Here is a 19258-nt window from a genome sequence, read left to right as displayed (position 1 = left end):
ATTTTAGACATGGCGATTTTATGAAGCAGTTAATGGAGTCAAAATTGGTACATTCAATTGTTCCTCAATTTGTGTTTTTAACCGTTAAAAAAATTATTTTTGAGTCCAAGTCGGTTGCGTCGTTTACGCATATTTCTTTTGACACCTAACGGGTTCTGCTAGTGTTTCGAATATAATGTCATACCATCGTTAAAATAAAGCAAATTTATTACAGACTGAATAGTGCATAAAGTAAAAACTGAATGGGCATGAAGACAGCACAACATGATTGTAATCTATAAGATACGAATCTGGAACTCAATGAAAAATTACATGGTGATTTTCAAAACTAAAGAGTCTGAAAATACTAAAAAGGTTTGAGACAGTTCCGGAGCGAAAGAAGCATCAGGGCAAGTTTAGAAGTTAAGACACCGTAAGAACGTGCGTAAAGGTGCTCCGACGTCAACGCGTAAACTTGCCCCAAAGGCTAAGTTTGGATTTATTTTTAAAGTGAAATAAAATTAATAACATTTCAGATCATACAAGTACAATTCTCAAAAAAGGATAAAATTCTACTAATTTTTATGCATTTGTTTTATCTTTTAACTAAGTGTTATTTATTCACAATAAGCTTCAAAACATTCAACACAAAACTTACTCGACTTGGTAAAAAATAGATTATTATTTCTGTATGCTAGACCGAAGCTCGACGCTCAGAAAACATATTCGAACATGTGTTAGAGAGCAGCATCAATCTGTTATGACTGTTGGCTCTCCATTTATAATTAGTTTTGAAAAAAGAGCACTGCGTAAACGTGCCCCGGTCTACCTTACTTCATTATATAACTTTGAAATCTTTAAATCCTTTTAAATAAACTAATTATTAAAAATAAATTTATTTTTGACTAACTTTCGCAAATATATATCATTGTAGGGAACTAAGCAGAATTCTGTTCCGAGGGTCAAAAGGACCCCCCCCCCCCCCCCACGTATTTCTAAGTATAAAAAGACGGCCGTAATTCTATTGTTAAAACCAATAGGTCTAATAAAAGAGCAATTCATGAAGGACTTGTCAGAAAAAATTCCAAACTAATGCAAAATTTTCCTCACAATTTTTGAAGCTTTCTCATTTATTTCACTTGAGTATGCAGATTGTCAGGCTAAGGGAAAAATCCCAAACCTAGATTTAATCCCAGTTCCCATTATTCCAATTTTTGCACCAAATTTTCTCTTGTCATCGCGGAACACTTGCCAAAACAGTTGAATACGCTGCAAGTCAGAGCAATAGATTCATACTTGCACAATAATTAAAAATATTGGACAATATTTCGTTTCATAGGATTAAGTTCTCTTGAAAAGAATTAATACTGTAGGTTTTAACAATTTCAGGTCATATCTTAATTTTCTGTGGAGGAAAAAGTGTTATTTCCCAGGATATTTCTACTCTAAACCCTTTCCATTAGTTTGGGATTTTATTTAGGGTTTTTTTCATTTTCGGATTTAAACCGAACACTTCCCAAGGAGTTGAGGATCCAAAGGAAAACTTCCGAGATAAAGGAATGTTCGAGTTATAAGGCTTCGAGTGATGGAGAGTTAGCTGTATTTTATTTTATTGACCAATGCTTAACATTTTAAAAAATAGAAAAGGAGTAATCCTTTATTTACTTTTAATTTTCTAAGCCTACAACAAAACTGGGTACATTTGAGGCAGTGAGAAGCAAAGGGATGTAAATGGACATTTCCTTAAGTTTTGAATCAAACTCGTTTGAAGTTCCGGTCTTAGGTAGGCTTTCATTGAAAAGTTCTTCTAAATCATGTTGCATAGCAGCACCTACCAGGCTACTAGTACCATCTCTTGCTGCAAAAGAGAGGAGAAGGCCACTTTCCTTTTGTCCTGGTTTCCTCCAAATTTTTTATTTTGACACTTACATCCCCTTGTTTCTCACTGCTTCATTTGTAAACTCATAAAACATGTTCTTGGGTATGACGTAACAACCTTCAAATACAGTTAAAGGGCACAACAATTCGGATATTTCATTGAAAATTGGACCAATTTGAGACTTTTCTTCGACCTAGAGCCAATGCATTCGAAGTCATAGAAATTATAAAAGGGACAACCGACAGTGGGACAAAAATAAAAAATAAAAAGATTTCTTTTAATTTTAAGGCCATAAATAAAAACAATAGCACATTCACCAAAAAAGCAGTAAACGTCACTCACCTAATTTGCAGCTTGTCTTCCGTTTCACCCTCAGACATATCGTTCTGGACCGAATGCACTGCAATAAAAATGAAGGCGATAAGCAAAAACACTGGCGTTAATGATTAAAACAAGATACACAGCAAGTTAAACTGCCCGGTTACGTTTCTCACAGTCTCTTATTGGAATGCGGCTTCCAGAGACGTTCCAGAGTATATAAAAAAAAACATAAATAGCTTGGCGAATAGGGTTGCTCTCGGAGAATTCTCGCCAAACCGGGTTTTGTTTTGTTTTTTCCTCCTCGTCCACACTTTGCTATTCAGAAACCGCCTTGTTTAATAACAAGATATTGTTTGGAAAGTTTGGCGGCGTTTTCTTAATGGTGGAGTTCTTTGCTGCTGTTTTGTTTCAAACAGGGAACAGGGGATCCACTGCACTGAACCTTCGACGTCACACGGACGGGCAACTGGCCAACGTAGAGGATGCGAGAGAGCCGATAAATGAATTTTTGATGGAATGCCTAAACATGCTTCGTTATCCGCAGAATGAAAAGACTGACTAGCAGTAAGTGAAAAAAAAGAAAGAAAAGATGTTAATCCAGAACTAATGTAGCACACTCTTCTGCATTCCAACGTCGATTTTTCTAGCATCGTCTCCACTTTCCAATATTTTCATACATAAATAGCTTGAATTCCCCATTCAATTTTAATTTGTAAAAATATGATAAAAATTTAAAAGAGCACGACCTGACATTCCGCGAACTTCCATGCAAACAGGGGCGGCAAATAGGGGGGTCGAGAGGGGGCAGTCGCACCCCCAAATTTTTTGAGATTTATGATAAAAAACGAGTAAATTCAATTTACGTAAATCGCAAACCAATGTTCACGAAAAAAGAATCTTGCTGGTTCTTCGTAATGGTTGAAGAGACTCGACATATTTTCAGACATGATCAAGTGTTTTCCGTTTTTCTTAAATAATTAGAAATTCATCAAGCCTTTACTGGTCTTTTCAAAACAGAAAAAACTGATGAAGAATGGTAGTTAATTTTAACTAAAGACATAAACCTCATATAGGCTAAATATTTTATTCTTGTGTGCTCTGTGTAACGACGGTTAAGAGAAACCTGTGCAGTGGTGTGGTTTTATGATTTTCACTATATGCCTTGGTATTTTACATTCATTGTTACGCTCATATTTTAAGTGTGTCTATTCAATGAGTGTTCATCACTTTCTTCTGCTAGAAACACATTTCAACTGCTAAATGCATAGTGTACTTTCATAGATATGTCTTAGAAATACGTACTATTTTTGAAAAAAATATCTCACATCAACAAATATCTTTTCTGTGGGTTCTTTAACAATGCAATCTCAGCGTGACACAAGAGAGTCTTCAAGAGGCAACACAAGATGGTCTCTTAAACCATAAAAACCCTTCTCGATAATTTCAAAGTGATTTTGGAAAACAGCTCTTTCAATAATGAAGAAGTTAATGTCCTTTAACATGTCTTCAAATGAATTTTTATTCGTTTTGTTTGTATTGCGGAGAGTTTTCGAACAATGCTTTACTCTATCAAAACATCTTCAATCAGCTAACCTTAATTTTTGGACTGTTCAAGCTTCAGTGTAAGCCAATTGAAACTAGTTTTAAATTTCACCTGGATGTATATTTCAACCAAGCGTGGATTTTTTCAAAAAAATTCTTACTCCAGAGAATTTTAAAAAGGTGCAAAGAATATTCAAATGAATTTAGAAGAGGTGACCAAAATGCACATGAAGTAAAGTCAAACCTTGATTTAACATATTGTATAAAATAATAGATTCAGTTTCTAATAAAATTAACACAAGATTTGATGATAAATATTTTCCTGTATTGTTGGCTCTATATTATCTGAATTGGATGTTGAAAGCAAAAAATAAATTGTTTCAATTAGAAGTAAAATTTATTGCATGAGGCAATAAGAATTGTTTAGAGACTAGCCTAGAATAGACTATTCTATGATGAAAAATGAAGATCATCACAATTTTTAAAGTTACCTGGGTAAATTTGAAGAGCAAGATGCGAAAAGTGTGTTTTCATACGTAACATAGTTATTTCAATTATTTTTCAACCATTCCAGTCAGTTCAGCTCGTAGAGAAAAATCATTTTCGTGTTTCAGGAGGTAAGAGAATTATTTTCGAAGCACAATGGGGGGAAAAAACTTAGCTGAAAAAAGATCATGACTTGCTGGATTAGTAATGTGGGCATTGCTGGATTAGTGATAAGGTTTCCTGTTCTTCCCTATTTTAAAAATCAAGCATCAAAACTTTATTAAAAGGTTGAAATTGTAATACAAAAACACTTGGTTTGGATAAATATTCTAAAGAACTACAAATTTTGTTATAAAAATTTAAATTGTTTTTGAACATTTATTTTCATTAATTTTAAACCTATATCATGATTACTTGCTGTTAGCAAATATCTGTTTCGGCTCCATATTGTGGTAATTCATATTTAAGAAACTCGACCCCCCAAATGAAACGCTGAAATGCCGCCCCTGCATGCAAATTAAGTGCTTGACAGTGGCCTAGTCTAGGAGGGGGGGAAGGGTCAACTCCCCCCTCCCCCGTCTCGCCCCATGCAACAACAAAATTATATGTATGAGTATGAACATAGAACAGACATGCAAGGGCATAAAATTGCACTTTTCGGCCTTTAATTTCGAAACATTTCAAATGATTCCTCCCCCCCCCCTCCCTCATTCGAAAAATTTCTCGCTACGCTACTGGTTCGTGATATTAGATACATATATAGTATCTCAATTGGCTTAGGCTTTAAATTACTTCAAATGCACCTTTTTAGCAGCTAAAACAATTTTCTGAAAACAAAACCTTTTCTTTTTCTAATCCAAGAAATAGGAATTTAAGTAAATTTAAAAATAAGTTAACGACTTAAAAAAAATCGCAATAATCATTATGATGGAGAATTCAGGGATGGAGTAGCGCTATAACGTCTTCAACAGTAATTCGCGTCATAGCATGATAATTTGATGATGTTTTTTGGTAATGTTTGACAGGGGTGTCCACGGGGGGGGGGATGATTATGACGCAAGTTGCGCCAGCAAAATTTGGGGGGGGGGGGGATTTTTTGATTTTTTATTTTTCTATTTAAATTTATTTATTGATTTATTTTTGATTTAAGTTATTTATTTTATTTTATTTTGTTCTATTTATATTTCATTTCATTTATTTATTTAGCTTGTATGTGTGTGTGCTTGTTCGTCATTGGCGTAGCACAGAAATTTTCTAATAAAATAATAATGACAATGATGATTAAAAATAAATAAATAAGCAAATAAATAAAAAGTTGTTAAAAAAATAAATTAACATATTTTTAAAAAATATAAAAATATAAAAAAGAGAGAAAATAAAAAAAGGGGGGAAAGAGGGTTGAGAAAAATTTTGGGGGATAATTTGCACCATTTAATTTGGGGGGATGGGCATCCCTGGTGTTTGACATGCAGGGAAATACTTTATTTTAACAAGGCTGAACAAGATCCGGTATCTTAACTGTTTTACTGGTAAAACTATCGTTTTAGGAGAATGAAGAAACGAAAAAGTGGTCAACAATTAATGTTTAGCGGTAGTGTTAAAATTTCAACTATCAAAATATCATCAAACAGGCTATTGCTTCGTCCAAATGTAGAAGCATCTTTCACCCGTCATACCTCGACGGGCAAATTTTCTAGTCGTTTTAGAAAAGGCAAATTTTAAAAATTGTTCTAAAATGAATATTGTGTTGTTTACAAAGTATGTTACATTTCTATTGTAAAGAACTCGATTATGTATAGAACATTTTCTCATCAAGACCCAGTTTACCCCTTGGGTGGATGATGCACTATTCCTCATCTTGACGTAAAATGAATCAACATTTTTGCGACTAATTTTTGTTACTTTATAACTTTGAAAATTTTGCTGATAATACATCAAAATGTACAAAAAGAATGAAATGTCAATGAACGACTGAAAGTAAGCATGAAAAAACTAGTTTTAGCTCTAAAAAATTTTAAAAGTTAAAACAGCTTAATAATGACCCATTTTACTCCACCCTAAACTACAGTACCAAAAAGAAAATCTTGTTGGTAAGTAGTGTTAAGTATTCGCGAAAAATTTAAGCGTGGGTAAGGGGAAAAAAACGAACCCTAAAAAATACCGTGCCTTTATTGTTAAGTACTATTTTCCTAATTGAACAAAGCACCTAATCAATGGGGTCGTTTCCAATATTTTTTAAGTATTTTTTTCTGAATGAACATGCTTAAAAACATAGGATCTAACCATATTTTAAATAATTTGTTTAAGTTTAATATTTTTTAAAAAATACTTAAATCGGTAATTTTTCATTGTTTACATTTCTTGCCGATGACATCACAAATGATGAAATGCCATTCTGTGTTGCCATTCTCATCGCAAAATATTTAATTCGCACTTTTACTCACGTGTATTGGCAACGATATGGTTGATAGCAAGCGTAGAGCGCAATTTTAATTCGCTTCTTGATTATCATAACGTGGAAACGCGGTACAAAGACGCGCCAAAAAGCATCATTTGTGACGTCATATAAACCACGCCTTGTTTGAAAAATTAGACATTTTTAAAAAATTAATTAAAAAATAACTGTTGGGAAAATGAAAGAATTTTCTGGGTACATGTTTTTTTTTTTTGCTTATTCTATCAATTTCAGTGACTAAAAGTACTACTTTTGACTAAAGGAAACAACCCTATTGACGAGTAGAACCACACCATTGCGTCGTCGTCTCACCGGTGTGCTAAATTTACATTAGCTACCAGATTGTTGGCACTCTCGGCTTCAACAAGATGACATCAGCCTCCAGCTCGGTTACTGACTATTCCAGACTGATAGTCAGTAACAAGGACGAAACTGCAGTCTCTGAATGTCATAACCGTGCTGTCGGTAATGAAGCCCTGGATCGCAGGTTTAAAAGTTGCGACATGTCCGCCATTTTGGGGCTACACGCCGCTCTTTCCCTATGTCTGCTATGGTGAAGTAGCGTATTTTGCTTCTTGATTGTAGATTGACATGGAGTTCATATTTCATTCTTTTGAACTTCATGGAGATTTCTCATGAACTCCATGTCAATCTGCAATCAAGAAGCAAAATACGCTACTACATCACAGCAGACATAGGAAGAAAGCGGCATTCAGCCCCAAGATGGCGAACGTGTTGCTACTTAAGCTGCAATCTAGGGCTTTAGTCGGTATATTGCATGTCCCTTATAAATATCTTTTCTTTTTTGTTGCGTATTACTCCCTACTTAAGTATAAAATTTTAAGAAGGCATCCTCAGCAACATTCATCACAGCAGATGAAGGAACAAAGCGGCATTTATTCCCAAGATGGCGGACGTGTCGCTACTTAGCTGCAATCTAGGGCTTTAGTCGGTATATTGCATGTACCATATAAATACCTTTTCTTTTTGTTGTGTACTACTTCCCACTTAAGCACAAAATTTAAAGAAGGTACCCTCAGCCATTTTGGAATTTGCAAGTACAAGATGAAGCAATTTCTTCACGATTTTATCCAGATAGAGAAATAGTTTTCAGGAACGAATATGATCAACACGCGTAATTTGCTTTAGAGAGAGAGAGGGAGGGAGAGTAGAGAGTAGAGATAATGCAATCAATAAAACCACCAACATCTGTACACGAGCTCCTCTGTAGCTCCTTGATGAATAATGGAAAAAGGTTAAACCGATATTCAGGATTTGCATAACTCAGATCTTCAAAGAACTCATGCGTTATTCTTAATTCTATCTTGTTTGGTCCATTTAGTTCCTTGATATATATGTATACCATCGCAATACCTTTTTAAACATCAAGTATATATAACACTAGCCGTACCCGCACGGCTTTGCCCGGAGTAGAAAATTGAAAGTTCATTTGGTTCACTTGAATATTTACAAATAATGGATGATGAATTTCTCTCCAATTTGCTATGTTAATTTGCTCGTCCACGTAATGGCGATTTACTCGTCCATGTTATGATAATTTGCCCGGCAAATGGGCTTAAAATTGGAATAGAAAAAAAAATCGATTTTTTTAAAAACCGCTTCAAGATGCTTCCCCTATGCTACGAACTACTTTTGTGCCAAATTTCATGAAAATCGGCCGAACGGTCTAGGCACTATGCGCGTAACAGACACATCCAGAGATCCAGACTTTCAGCTTTATTATTAGTAAAGAAGATAAAGTTAGCTAAGAGGGGGGAAAAATCCGGAAACATGATAAACAAGCATAGGTTTAGCGCATTCAGAAAAATAAATAAGCACAGGAGTTATCTAGTAAAATTTATCATGGTGACTACAAATTTAATTATTATTCTAACTAATGCAAGTAATCACATAGAAATTTCTTTACTCTAAAATACATTAAATTAATGAGATGCAACTTGCAATAATAACACAAGTTTACAAAAAAAAAAAAAAAAAACTAGCCCATGGTAAAAATACCTGATTTTTCTATAAATTCGAATATGTAAACAGATTTTCTCCATCAGTCACAGATTTTTTTACATGTAATTGAACTTTGAAAGAAATGTGCACATTCACATGCATGATTAATACTAAAAAAATTATCAAAAACTTATCAAATGTTCTTTAATTTATGTTTTCCCATCTGAAACATCCCTCTCTAATGTCCAGCAATAATCGGTAAGCATTTATTCCCTTAGTCAGGGGAGGCCCTGCGTCCTGCAAAGATTCCTTCTTTAAGCTTTACGCTATTAATACGTTGCTTGAAAATCTGATTTTAAGCATTGAAATCCAGCACCATTGTTATTAATTGTCTTCTCCAAGTTTTCGAAAGGGTGTAATTTAATATGAAATGCCGGTGAAATAACGGGACCACTTAAAAAAACCTTCTTGCTATTGCTGTCCGGACCACTGGAAACGACAAAATTGTCCAAAACCTAAGCAACTTGATTTTTTTTCATTTTAGGTTAGAATTTATTTTATGCCAGAAATAATTGTCCCGCAGCATACGTCGTACTAAATTTTATAAAACTTTCAAATCGTCATATGTTTCCTTTATTTCAAGAGGGAAAACCAGCGTACAAAGTTTTTCATACTCTATTGTTACTGATAGAGCCGATCGCCTTGTCTAGTGGTCAGAGAAATCGGAGTGCTGATGGGGAGGTCCTGGGTTTGAATCCCGGTTCCGGCCTGCATGTACTTTCTCTCTCCTGTCCTTGTCCTTTCTTGGAGTGCTTGTGTTGTTGTATTGTGAATGTTTGAACAGCCCTATAAACGGATCTTAAGGCATGTGTGTATTGTAGAAGTCGGACTTCACACTAAATAACGGTACAGTTGGAAAAGTGAAGCAGCGCACCCTAAATTGCCAGCCTAGCTGGCACACAACAACAGGTGGAATAAAACAGCTTTTGAGACAAAGAAAAGTACAACATAAGAACATTGACGATGCTAATTCAGAAAATAGTTTAAAGGGAAAATGAATAAAAATAAAAGAGAAAACTAAAGGAGAACCATTATTTAAAGTTTCGCCTAATTTGCTACACAAAGGTACTTAGATTTTTTCCTTTTTAATCTTATGAAGTAAACCGAGGAACGCAAGTCATCAAGGTGAAACTAAAGACATGCATACAATTTTCTTCGTTAAAGGCCGAAAACCATCTTTAGGTACGAACAATCGAGCATCATATCAGAGTTTCCGTATTCCTTTCATAATAACTTTCTTTAGCGATGCTTAATAAAGAATCACTCAATTTTCATGTCCAATTGAAAACAACAAATCGTACTTCTAAGAAGGTGCTATTCGCATTCTAAAACTTGTTTCATGAAGCAGTTTAAATTTCAAGTATCAAACACGTTAAACAGACGAAACTATGGAAGGTAATTTGTGGTTTAAGAAACCGGGACATCTCAACAGGGTTCCACTTGTTTCATAAAAGAATGGCAAAACTTTGAGAGGTGATACATATTCGAACAATTTTCACCAGATGATGCATGGTCACTCTTCTTCTAAAGTAGGGACTGTAATACAGACGCAATACCGGTATTCGGTATTTTTCTAAAGTGATACCGGAATACCGGTATTAAAAATTTACCAAAAAAAAAAAAATTCAAAAACGTAATGTTTTGTTGCCATATTTTCTTATTTCGAGCAAAAAGTGCATTATTGCATCACCGGTATTACGAAATTGCAAACTAGCTCCAAATACCAGTATTCGGTCTATCGGAATTGCAGTCACAATTCTAAACGCTAATATGCTAGACAGTTTAGTTCATATTTTCAATTGCACTTCAAAACTACTCAAACGTCTCATTTCTTGTTTTTTAAATACAAATACAGCTAACGACATTTCGTCTGAATAGTCAAAATAGTATTTGAATAATGCATTTCTTTTAAAACATTTTTTTAAATTTTATTTTCAGCAAATAATAAACTTTGCTTCTTAAGCTGTCTAGGGGAAAAATACAATAAAAAATAATACATTTGATGGAAACTGCAAGCAAGCACAAAAAAAAAAAGGAAAAAGAAAAAAATGAAGAGAGAGAGAGAGAGAGAGAGAGAGAGAGAAAAGGGAAAAAAAAAGAAAGAAGAGAAAATCATCCATACTGTTGTTGAATCGAGTTCCTTGAACCGAAAAAAATGAATAAAAAATTGTGCTTGTTTACGATACGATTTTCTATAGCCAAACATTTCATTTCGAAAAGACAATTCTTCAACCACTCGAGGAAATCCGACTCTTCAAAATGTTATTGTTATTCATTTTGTTTAATAGAATAACGTAATATTTATCTGTGGAAGTTTTAAAACTTGCAATTTGCATTTTTAAAGGATTCCGGAGGAGGGCAATTTAAAAGGATTCCGCATATTTGAAAAGTTAAAAATGAAAAATGTCTAAATTATTTTAAATCAACGTTCATGTAAATTTTTTTCTGAAATATTTAAATTGGTTATTAGTGAAATTTTGAACACAATACTTCAAGATCTTTTTCCTTTAATTTTCTAAAAGTATGGCACCAATGACAAAATAATTTGATAAATGAATTTTTAAAAAATAAATAAAAAGAGAAATGTATCAAAAACGAAAAAGGAAAAGGCAAATTAAAAAAATAAATGTAGACACATGTTTTGAGATTTTGTCAGTAACTTTACATATATATAGGTACCCATCTTTTCCATTATAAAAGTGTAACCCTGTTTGGAACGGGCAAATTGGAAACATTCTTCAGCCACCAGTAGCAACAATTTCATTAGCACATCTTTTTGAAATTGCGTCCACTTTTTTGTACTTAAAGTGCTAAACGATGCATATTTTTTTAATGTTGAAGTTAATAATCCTAAATAACTTATTGATTTAAATAATGTTAAAAAATAAAACAATTTTAATAAATACATAATAATTTTAATAAATAAAGAGTAGTAATAATTTTAATAAATAAATTAGGTCTCAAAGAATACAACCTGATTCATGGGGATTTTTTTTTTCTTTTTTTTTGCCAATTGTTGTCTTTTGGACACTTTATGGTTATTAATTTATGTTTCAAGTTGGCGATTGATATATTTTTTAATCGCCAGATTTTCTTTTTAGTCGCACTGTGGCGAGTAGCGACTGCTAATTTGGCCCTTTTTTCAATAAACCTTGTATCTGCATTTATGTATTTATTTATTTATTTATTTATTTATTTTTATTTATTTATTTATTTATTTATTTATTTATTTATTTTTTTGCACCTTTTTACACAAAATTGATTTTTAAATTTTCCGATGAAATAGTTTTTAGATTTCAAAATAAATAAATAAATAAATAACTTTTTATTCTAATTAGATTTTTTTTCTTCAAGTTCAGTTAATTACAACAGTTTAGATCGTATCAGTAAACAATTAAAAAAAAAAAAAAAACATAAATACATCGAAAGGAAAAACTCCCTAAAGCATGAAGAAGGAGATAATCTTTGTGTGAACAAACAAGAAGTTCCTCCCAGATTAAACGAATCTACGTACCTGTATACCAACATCGACTTTCTAGCATCTTATTATCTAGCATCTTATCTAACATCAATATTCTCTTAATTAGATAAAAGTACAAATTTTGTCAACCTGTTATACATTTTTTAACATTTTAAGCTGATTTCTAAACACAAATTATGCCTCTCTCATCTGATTAAATAGATAAGCAAAGAATAAATAAACGAACAAATAAAGTACTAGCATTTTTTAAACAATTTCTCGAATAAAATTTTTGAATCGTTTTCAAACAATAAAAATAATAATTAAAAACAAAAAGCCTATAAAAATAAATACATTGTATCACAAAAATCATTTGTAACTCTTCCTTCCTTCCTCAGAGGCACGACAGCCCTGTGTGAGCCCTGGCCTTCTCAAGAATTTTTTCCCGATGCCTCTCTCTCTCTCTCTTTTTTTTTTTTTTTTTTTTTGGCCATTGCTTGCCAAATTTTCACTTTTATGGTAGAAAAATCCTTATCAAGGCAACCTACCCATCTGAGGTTAGGTCGACCCCTTGTTCTTATTCCTGTAGGTTTAGCCAAAAAAATTTGGTTTGTTGATCGTTCTTTATTTAATCTTATAACGTGGCCAGCCCATTTGAATCTGAATTTTTATGAATTTGACCGTTTGTAACTCTTTTGAATAAAAATAAAACGCATCAGAATTTATTCTTTTATTTTTACGGGAAAGTTAGCTAAAAATGGAATTTAATGACATGATGCGATACATTAGAATTACAATGCTTCCAAAAATAACAATTTTTTATAAGGGAATCAGAGACACTTTTAATTTTGTAGATAATTTTTTAAAGAGATCTTCCGTTTGTCCTATTAGCCTTCTTTCAAACTCCATTAATTCCTCACACTGTAGGTTGTGCAAGCAAATAATTTTACGTGACATTAATCTCACACAATACATGAAAAAAAAAAAAATCTCTAAAACATGAAGACGGAGATAATCTACGGGAGAATAAAAAGTGGGATCAAACGGCATGATGCCATACGTTTGCATTACCAAACTTCAAAAATAGAACTACCAGCATAAATTGTTCGAATTTTGATAAGGGAATCCGAGACAGAACGCATCATCAGAATTCCTCTTCTCCTAAGAAAATCGAAATTCAGTCTCCGATATGTGCATTTGGTGTCGTCTGCCGTTCGTTATTCCTGCCACCATCGATTTCAGTCCCAGCTGAGGAACCTCCAGAGACGGATTTCTTCCACCGAAACGGTTGCGTGATAAAACTAATCTCACAATTTTCCAAAAAAATAAAAAGGCAGCATTTCATTTCATTCCCCATTTTCGACAGAGATGTTTCCTCCAAATGTTGTTTGAATGTTGTATTTCGGTAGAATTTCGACGAGGAACAATAGAACTGCCGAAGGACGGTAACTGCAAACATGGGAAACGAATTCAGAGCTTAAATTATTCTTAAGAGATGTAGTTTCCAGGTTGGTTGCAGGTTTTTCTGAACAGTTTACAAAACCTAAGTTTACAACATCGAAGTTTGGAAAACCTCACGATATTTGTTACGCAGCTTGATCTTCTTTATCTGTACTAATAATAATAATAAAGCTCAAATCGAAGTTAGTCTGGATATGTATGGATGTCTCTGTGACGCGCATAGCGCCTAAACCGTTCGACCGATTTTCACGAAATTTGGCACAGAATTAGTTTTTAGCATGGGGGTGTGCACCTCGAAGCGATTTTTCGAAAATTCGATTTTGTTCTTTTTCTATTCCACTTTTAAGAACATTTTAGCGTGCAAATTATGATAATGTGGACGAGTAAATTACTGAATTATCATAACGTGGAACCATAACATGGGCGAACAAATTAACATAGCAAATTGGCAAGAAATTCATCACCCATTACTTGTAAATTAAATATACAGGCGAACCAAATGACCTTTCAATTTTCTAGTACGGGCAAAGCAGAGCGGATACCGCTAATAACCCTATAAAGACAGTAAGCTTTGTGGTCGAATATGATAACTTTTTATATACTGTCAACTCTCGATGATTCGAAGTGCTTTTTTAGTTCGAGTTATTGTTAGTTCAAGTTATGGGAAGTTTCCACAACAGTCTCAAGAGTTTGGGACCCGATGAAAACTTTGAGATAAATGAATATTTCAAATTATAAGCTCCGAGTAATGTAGGTTCTACTGTACATAGAATTATCTATGGGCAACGTAAATAACTTGCATGTCGAGTTTAAGAAAGATTTGTTTTGTACATTTGGTGTAAATGAATGGGTCATACGTGTCTGTATTAAGGGTACTCATGGGGGGGGGGGAGGCATGACGCAGACACCACCACTGAAAATTTTGGGAAAGGGTGGTAATTTGAGAAGGGTTTTTATTTCATTTTGGGGGGAGCTTTCGTTTTGGGGGATGGTCCGTAGCATTTGAAGGGGAAGGGGGCGTCAACGATCCTGTTTAAGTCCATTAGAAATACAAAGCTATGACGAGTTTTCAATACTTGATTAGTTTATCATTCAACTCAGAAACATTTGAATAATTAATTAAATTTTCCATATTTTCCCGTTTTCAAAACAAACTTACAGTGCATTTTTTAAACTTTTTTTCCCGGCTAATAATATAACTCTGATGTCTTAATATAGATGAAAAACTATAATTAAAAAATTTACTTGCATTCAACAACTTATTAGTTGAAATTGCAACCCTAACTCTAGTGGATGAACGCTAAACTCCAGTAGATAGCGTTCATTGTTGACCACTTTTTCGTTTCTTCATTCTCCTGAAATGACACAGTTAGGGATTGCAATACCGGACCGGAAATTCAATACCGGTATTCGGTATATTTAAAACGTGATACCGGAATACCGGTATTTATAACGGTATCTGAAATTTCTCAAAAAATGCTTGAAAACATAATGTTTTGTCGCCACATTTCATAATTTTGTACAAAAATTGTATTATTTGTTTACAATACGTTTTCAAACGTATTGTAAACAAATATAAAATGAAGGAACAAATGTCATAATAAGAAATCAATAATAATAATAATAATGCATCTGTGGAATTGTCTCTAAGCCTGGAACTCAGTTTAGTATGTGGGAAACCCATAAATTCATCAGATCAGTTCATGCAAAAGGAGAAATCCCAATTGCGCAACTATGGAAACCCCAACTGCGCAACCACTTGAACTCCCACAAGGCTAACTGAGAATCAGCATTGGCAGTCAGAGCAAGATTGTCACTGGAAGAGTGAACGTGGAAATATGTGTATTAAACAGTAATCAACTAAAACCGAGTTATGTAGTGAATATACCACCTCTGACATAACCACCACCTCTACAAGTACTCAACTTTCCTACAGTTGAAAATACTCTTTCTGAATTTATGCAGGTCGGTGGTGCTGTTAACGATGCGTGATACACCTCCTCTAATTGTCTAGAAGTTCTTCATCTTGAAATTATTCGGTCTCGTGTGTGTTATTTTTGGATAAATCCTTTTGTGTGTGTGTTTCTTTGGCATTGTGTGGATTATTTTTTTTTAAATTTTCATTTAGTTGTAATTTCTTTCCAAGAAACAATACTTTTCCAATACAGTAGACCCTCGTTTTACGCGGGGGTTACGTTCCTCGGAAATACCGCGTGAATCAAAACCGCGTAAATTAAGACTTAATATTAGTGTTGAAATTGGGGTTAGGTTCCGTAGATAAAAAAATACTTTATTCTAGAGATGACTAATTGTACAATAAGTTTAATGTGTACTTATATCGATTTCTATGCACAACATGCATTAAGAAAACACAAAGTAATTTAGTGTTTATGAAAAGTAGCCGACTATGATAGTCTTATGGCAATCAAGAATTTTTTCTCTGCGGTTCTTTGTACAGCATTAACACATCCATGATCATTTCCATGATAGAATCTTCAATCTTCTTTCACTAATAAATCAGAAAGATCATTTCTATTGTCAATGAATGGCTCAAAATTTTCAATGTGAACGCTTTTGGTTGTGCGTCACCGACGTCGGTATCCTCCTTGGTTTTGGCCTCCTTTGTCACTCCTAAAAGCTCTTCTTCCAGTGAGTTCTGAACTGTGTGAGTTTACTTCCCCCCCTGGAAAGAGAACCCCCCCCCCCGGAACCAATCGCATAAAATGTTTCCAGTGGCCCAAGCCCAAGCTCGATTATTAGCACGCCAAAATGCAGTTGATTACGCATAATCTGCAATCTTTAGGGGTTTGGATTTTGAAAGAGGGGAAAATGTTATCTGTTTGCATTGCCGTATCCGCGTAAAATAAAAAAAAAGGTGTCAAATTTAAACCACATATAATCGAAACCGCGTAAAATAAACCCGAGTATAACTAGGGTCTATTATATCAACATCATTTTCTCTTAAGCAGGAGAGGTTTGTGTTTGCTTTTCATTCGCCCTTTTGTTTGAAATTTACGATAAATTTAAGTAAATTTCAACTTGTTAATTTCTCTTATTAGTTTTCACTTTCTTTCCAACATTCTTTACAATTATAAGTATGTAAATATTTGAAAATATGCTTCAATTGATTATGCTTTACCTCTATGGACTTTTTCAAAACACTGTCCAATTTCTAATATTATCTAGCCAAATAGTGAGGCAGGAAAACAAATCAATACTGGTGACAACAAATTACCATTTGTTATGCTAACAAGAAAAAGTTTTTGTCAAAATTTAGTACAGTTGAGACACATAATTAAAAAAGAAATTATAAAGTAACTGCAATTGAAGGTTAGAATAAATTGTTCATAAGGCAATTACAAATGGAGTCAAAATTACACTCGAAATAAACTTTCACAAAATGGAAAATGAGTGATCAGAGAAATGGAGAAAAAAAAAATAAACATCATGCACAAAAGCGCACGAAAATGCGATTCACCTCACCATCTAGTAATGACATTTTGCGCAATCTTTCGGCTACTTTTGTTTAATGATATTCTATTAGTTTGTGGTTTAGAAGCTAAATTTTTACATCAATAATTATTTTAGTACTGTATCATGGAAAAAGAAATGTATATTTAAAATATATGTAGATATTTAATAAGTTATATTGAAAGTTCTCCTCTTAACTGAAATTATTTATTATTTTGAACTAAACCAAAAATACCGGTATTTTGCATTAACAAATACCGGTATTACGGTACTGTCAAGAACCAGAAGTTTTTCTTAACCACTATCAATTAGATTTTAAACTGTGCAGCAGAAGGAGAAAAAAAACGATTGCTATGACTCAAGCAATACTGATAACACAACAGGCAGTAAAACGAACGAACACATTGACTTTCCTATTCATCTGACAAGAACTGCGCCGCTCGAAGGAAGAAAGGGGAAAAAAATCACCTGGTGGATGTGTGAGATGACTTCTGTGTGAGTACAGTTGTCCAGCGAGCGTCCATTTACTTCCAGGATCTCGTCACCTACTTCTAGATCTGCACGGTCTGCCGGAGAACCTGTGGACAAGAAAAGACAACCAATCATTAGCGGGACAATGTGGAAATTAATTCGCTATCCCACGTTCACATATCAGAAGGTACATCTGAGCGGACGGAACAGAAGTCACGACTAATAAACAAAGTAGTGGGTGCTGTGGAATTGTTTTATTTATAGCGTTTGCCTCAAGTACGGATCCAGAGAATATTCAAGGAGGGGGCGATTGATTTCAAATACTTACCCTTTTATAAATTTCAAAATCTCCGCCTTCCTAACGTCATGGAAGATCGCCTAAGATCGTGTCTAAAATTACGTTTTTCGAACTTCATATGCAAAAGAGAGTTCATGCATCTCGGTTCAAGGAGGAGGCAATCATCCCCATCACCCCTCCCTTGTATCCGTCCTTGTTTGCCTATTGAGAACACACACACAAAAAAAAGCGCAATATAATCCGGACTTTATTATCACATGGACCCCAGGGCTTTGAACGTTTTTTTTTTGAGTTCCAGTGCCACAAATATATATATATATATATATATATATATATATATATATATATATATATATATATATATATATATATATATATATATATATATATATATATATATATATATATATATATATATATATATATATATATATATATTCAGATTCTGGTTTTCGTTCCGTCAAAAGTAACGGTTTTCAGTTCAGTTCAGAATGAATAATTTTTTTCAGTCATAAATGTAGCAATGTACAATCCAATAATCCTAATTATATGGTTGAGGTTAAGTTAGAAAATATTGATAAGTTGATTGCAGCAAGAAAACAACGGAAGATTAATGCAACAGAAATAAACTGATATATTTTCAAAGTTTTCTTCGATTCAGTTTTGTTTTCTCTCTCTTTCCGGTTCAACTAAAAAGTTTATATCCGCGCGATTCCGGTTTTCGTTCGGTCAAAAATAACGTTTGTGTTCTTTTTTGGCTTTCGAAAACTCCCCTACGTTCTTTCTCGGGTGCCAAGTACCTCCCTGCCAAATTTGGTCGAGATCCGAAGTAAGCTGTGGATTTTAATAGGGAACATACACATACATATCGTCGCCTCAGAACAACACTAAGACATCTAATCCCATGAATAACACTAAAATATCCTACTGTTGCTCTGAGGCGACGATATATTCTTTGTTTCATTCATATAGATTCTAAATGGAAACGTTGTTTGATTTAAAAAAATAAATAACTTTTCAAAAAAAAGTACTCCGAAGGTAGTACTTTTTTTGAACACACCCAAGTTAAAAATGTAGTTGTAACTATAACTTGTTTTTTAACAAGAAATTTGTCAAACTGACATTTTGAAATAAATTCTTTATGATATTTTCATTAGTCAAACATATGATATTTTTATTTGTCAAATAAAAAAAAGAAGGATGTTATGTTTTACAAGATGTCGGTAACCTAATCAAACAGCATTATTTTGCGAATTTCATTTTCTAAATGTCGGAAAAAAAAGTTGTAACGAAAAACAACACCAGAACATATATGTGTTTACCCAATTTTGCGTTATTAACATATTTTAAAAACCCAACAAAGAAGTTTCCTTTCACATTTGTGAAAAAACTCTCTTCTTTTATTAGCGATCA

General features: G+C 33.5%; 1 protein-coding gene across 2 annotated transcripts in view; it reads right to left on the bottom strand.

The window, feature by feature from the left end:
* Nucleotides 1–19258, bottom strand: part of LOC129222781 (protein PALS1-like) — a 203997-nt gene that overhangs the window by 67398 nt on the left and 117341 nt on the right. For both annotated transcript variants that reach the window (XM_054857318.1, XM_054857319.1), the window contains 2 exons: nt 17545–17654; nt 2201–2258 (listed from right to left, as the gene is read on the bottom strand). In XM_054857318.1, the coding sequence (XP_054713293.1) occupies nt 2201–2258; nt 17545–17654 (168 nt within the window). The remainder of the gene's footprint in view (nt 1–2200; nt 2259–17544; nt 17655–19258) is intronic.

The sequence above is a fragment of the Uloborus diversus genome, chromosome 5, assembly GCF_026930045.1.
Source record: "Uloborus diversus isolate 005 chromosome 5, Udiv.v.3.1, whole genome shotgun sequence".
Lineage (NCBI taxonomy): Eukaryota > Metazoa > Arthropoda > Arachnida > Araneae > Uloboridae > Uloborus > Uloborus diversus.
Note: the sequence above shows the minus strand (reverse complement) of the source record. Positions and strands in the feature narration are given on the sequence as shown.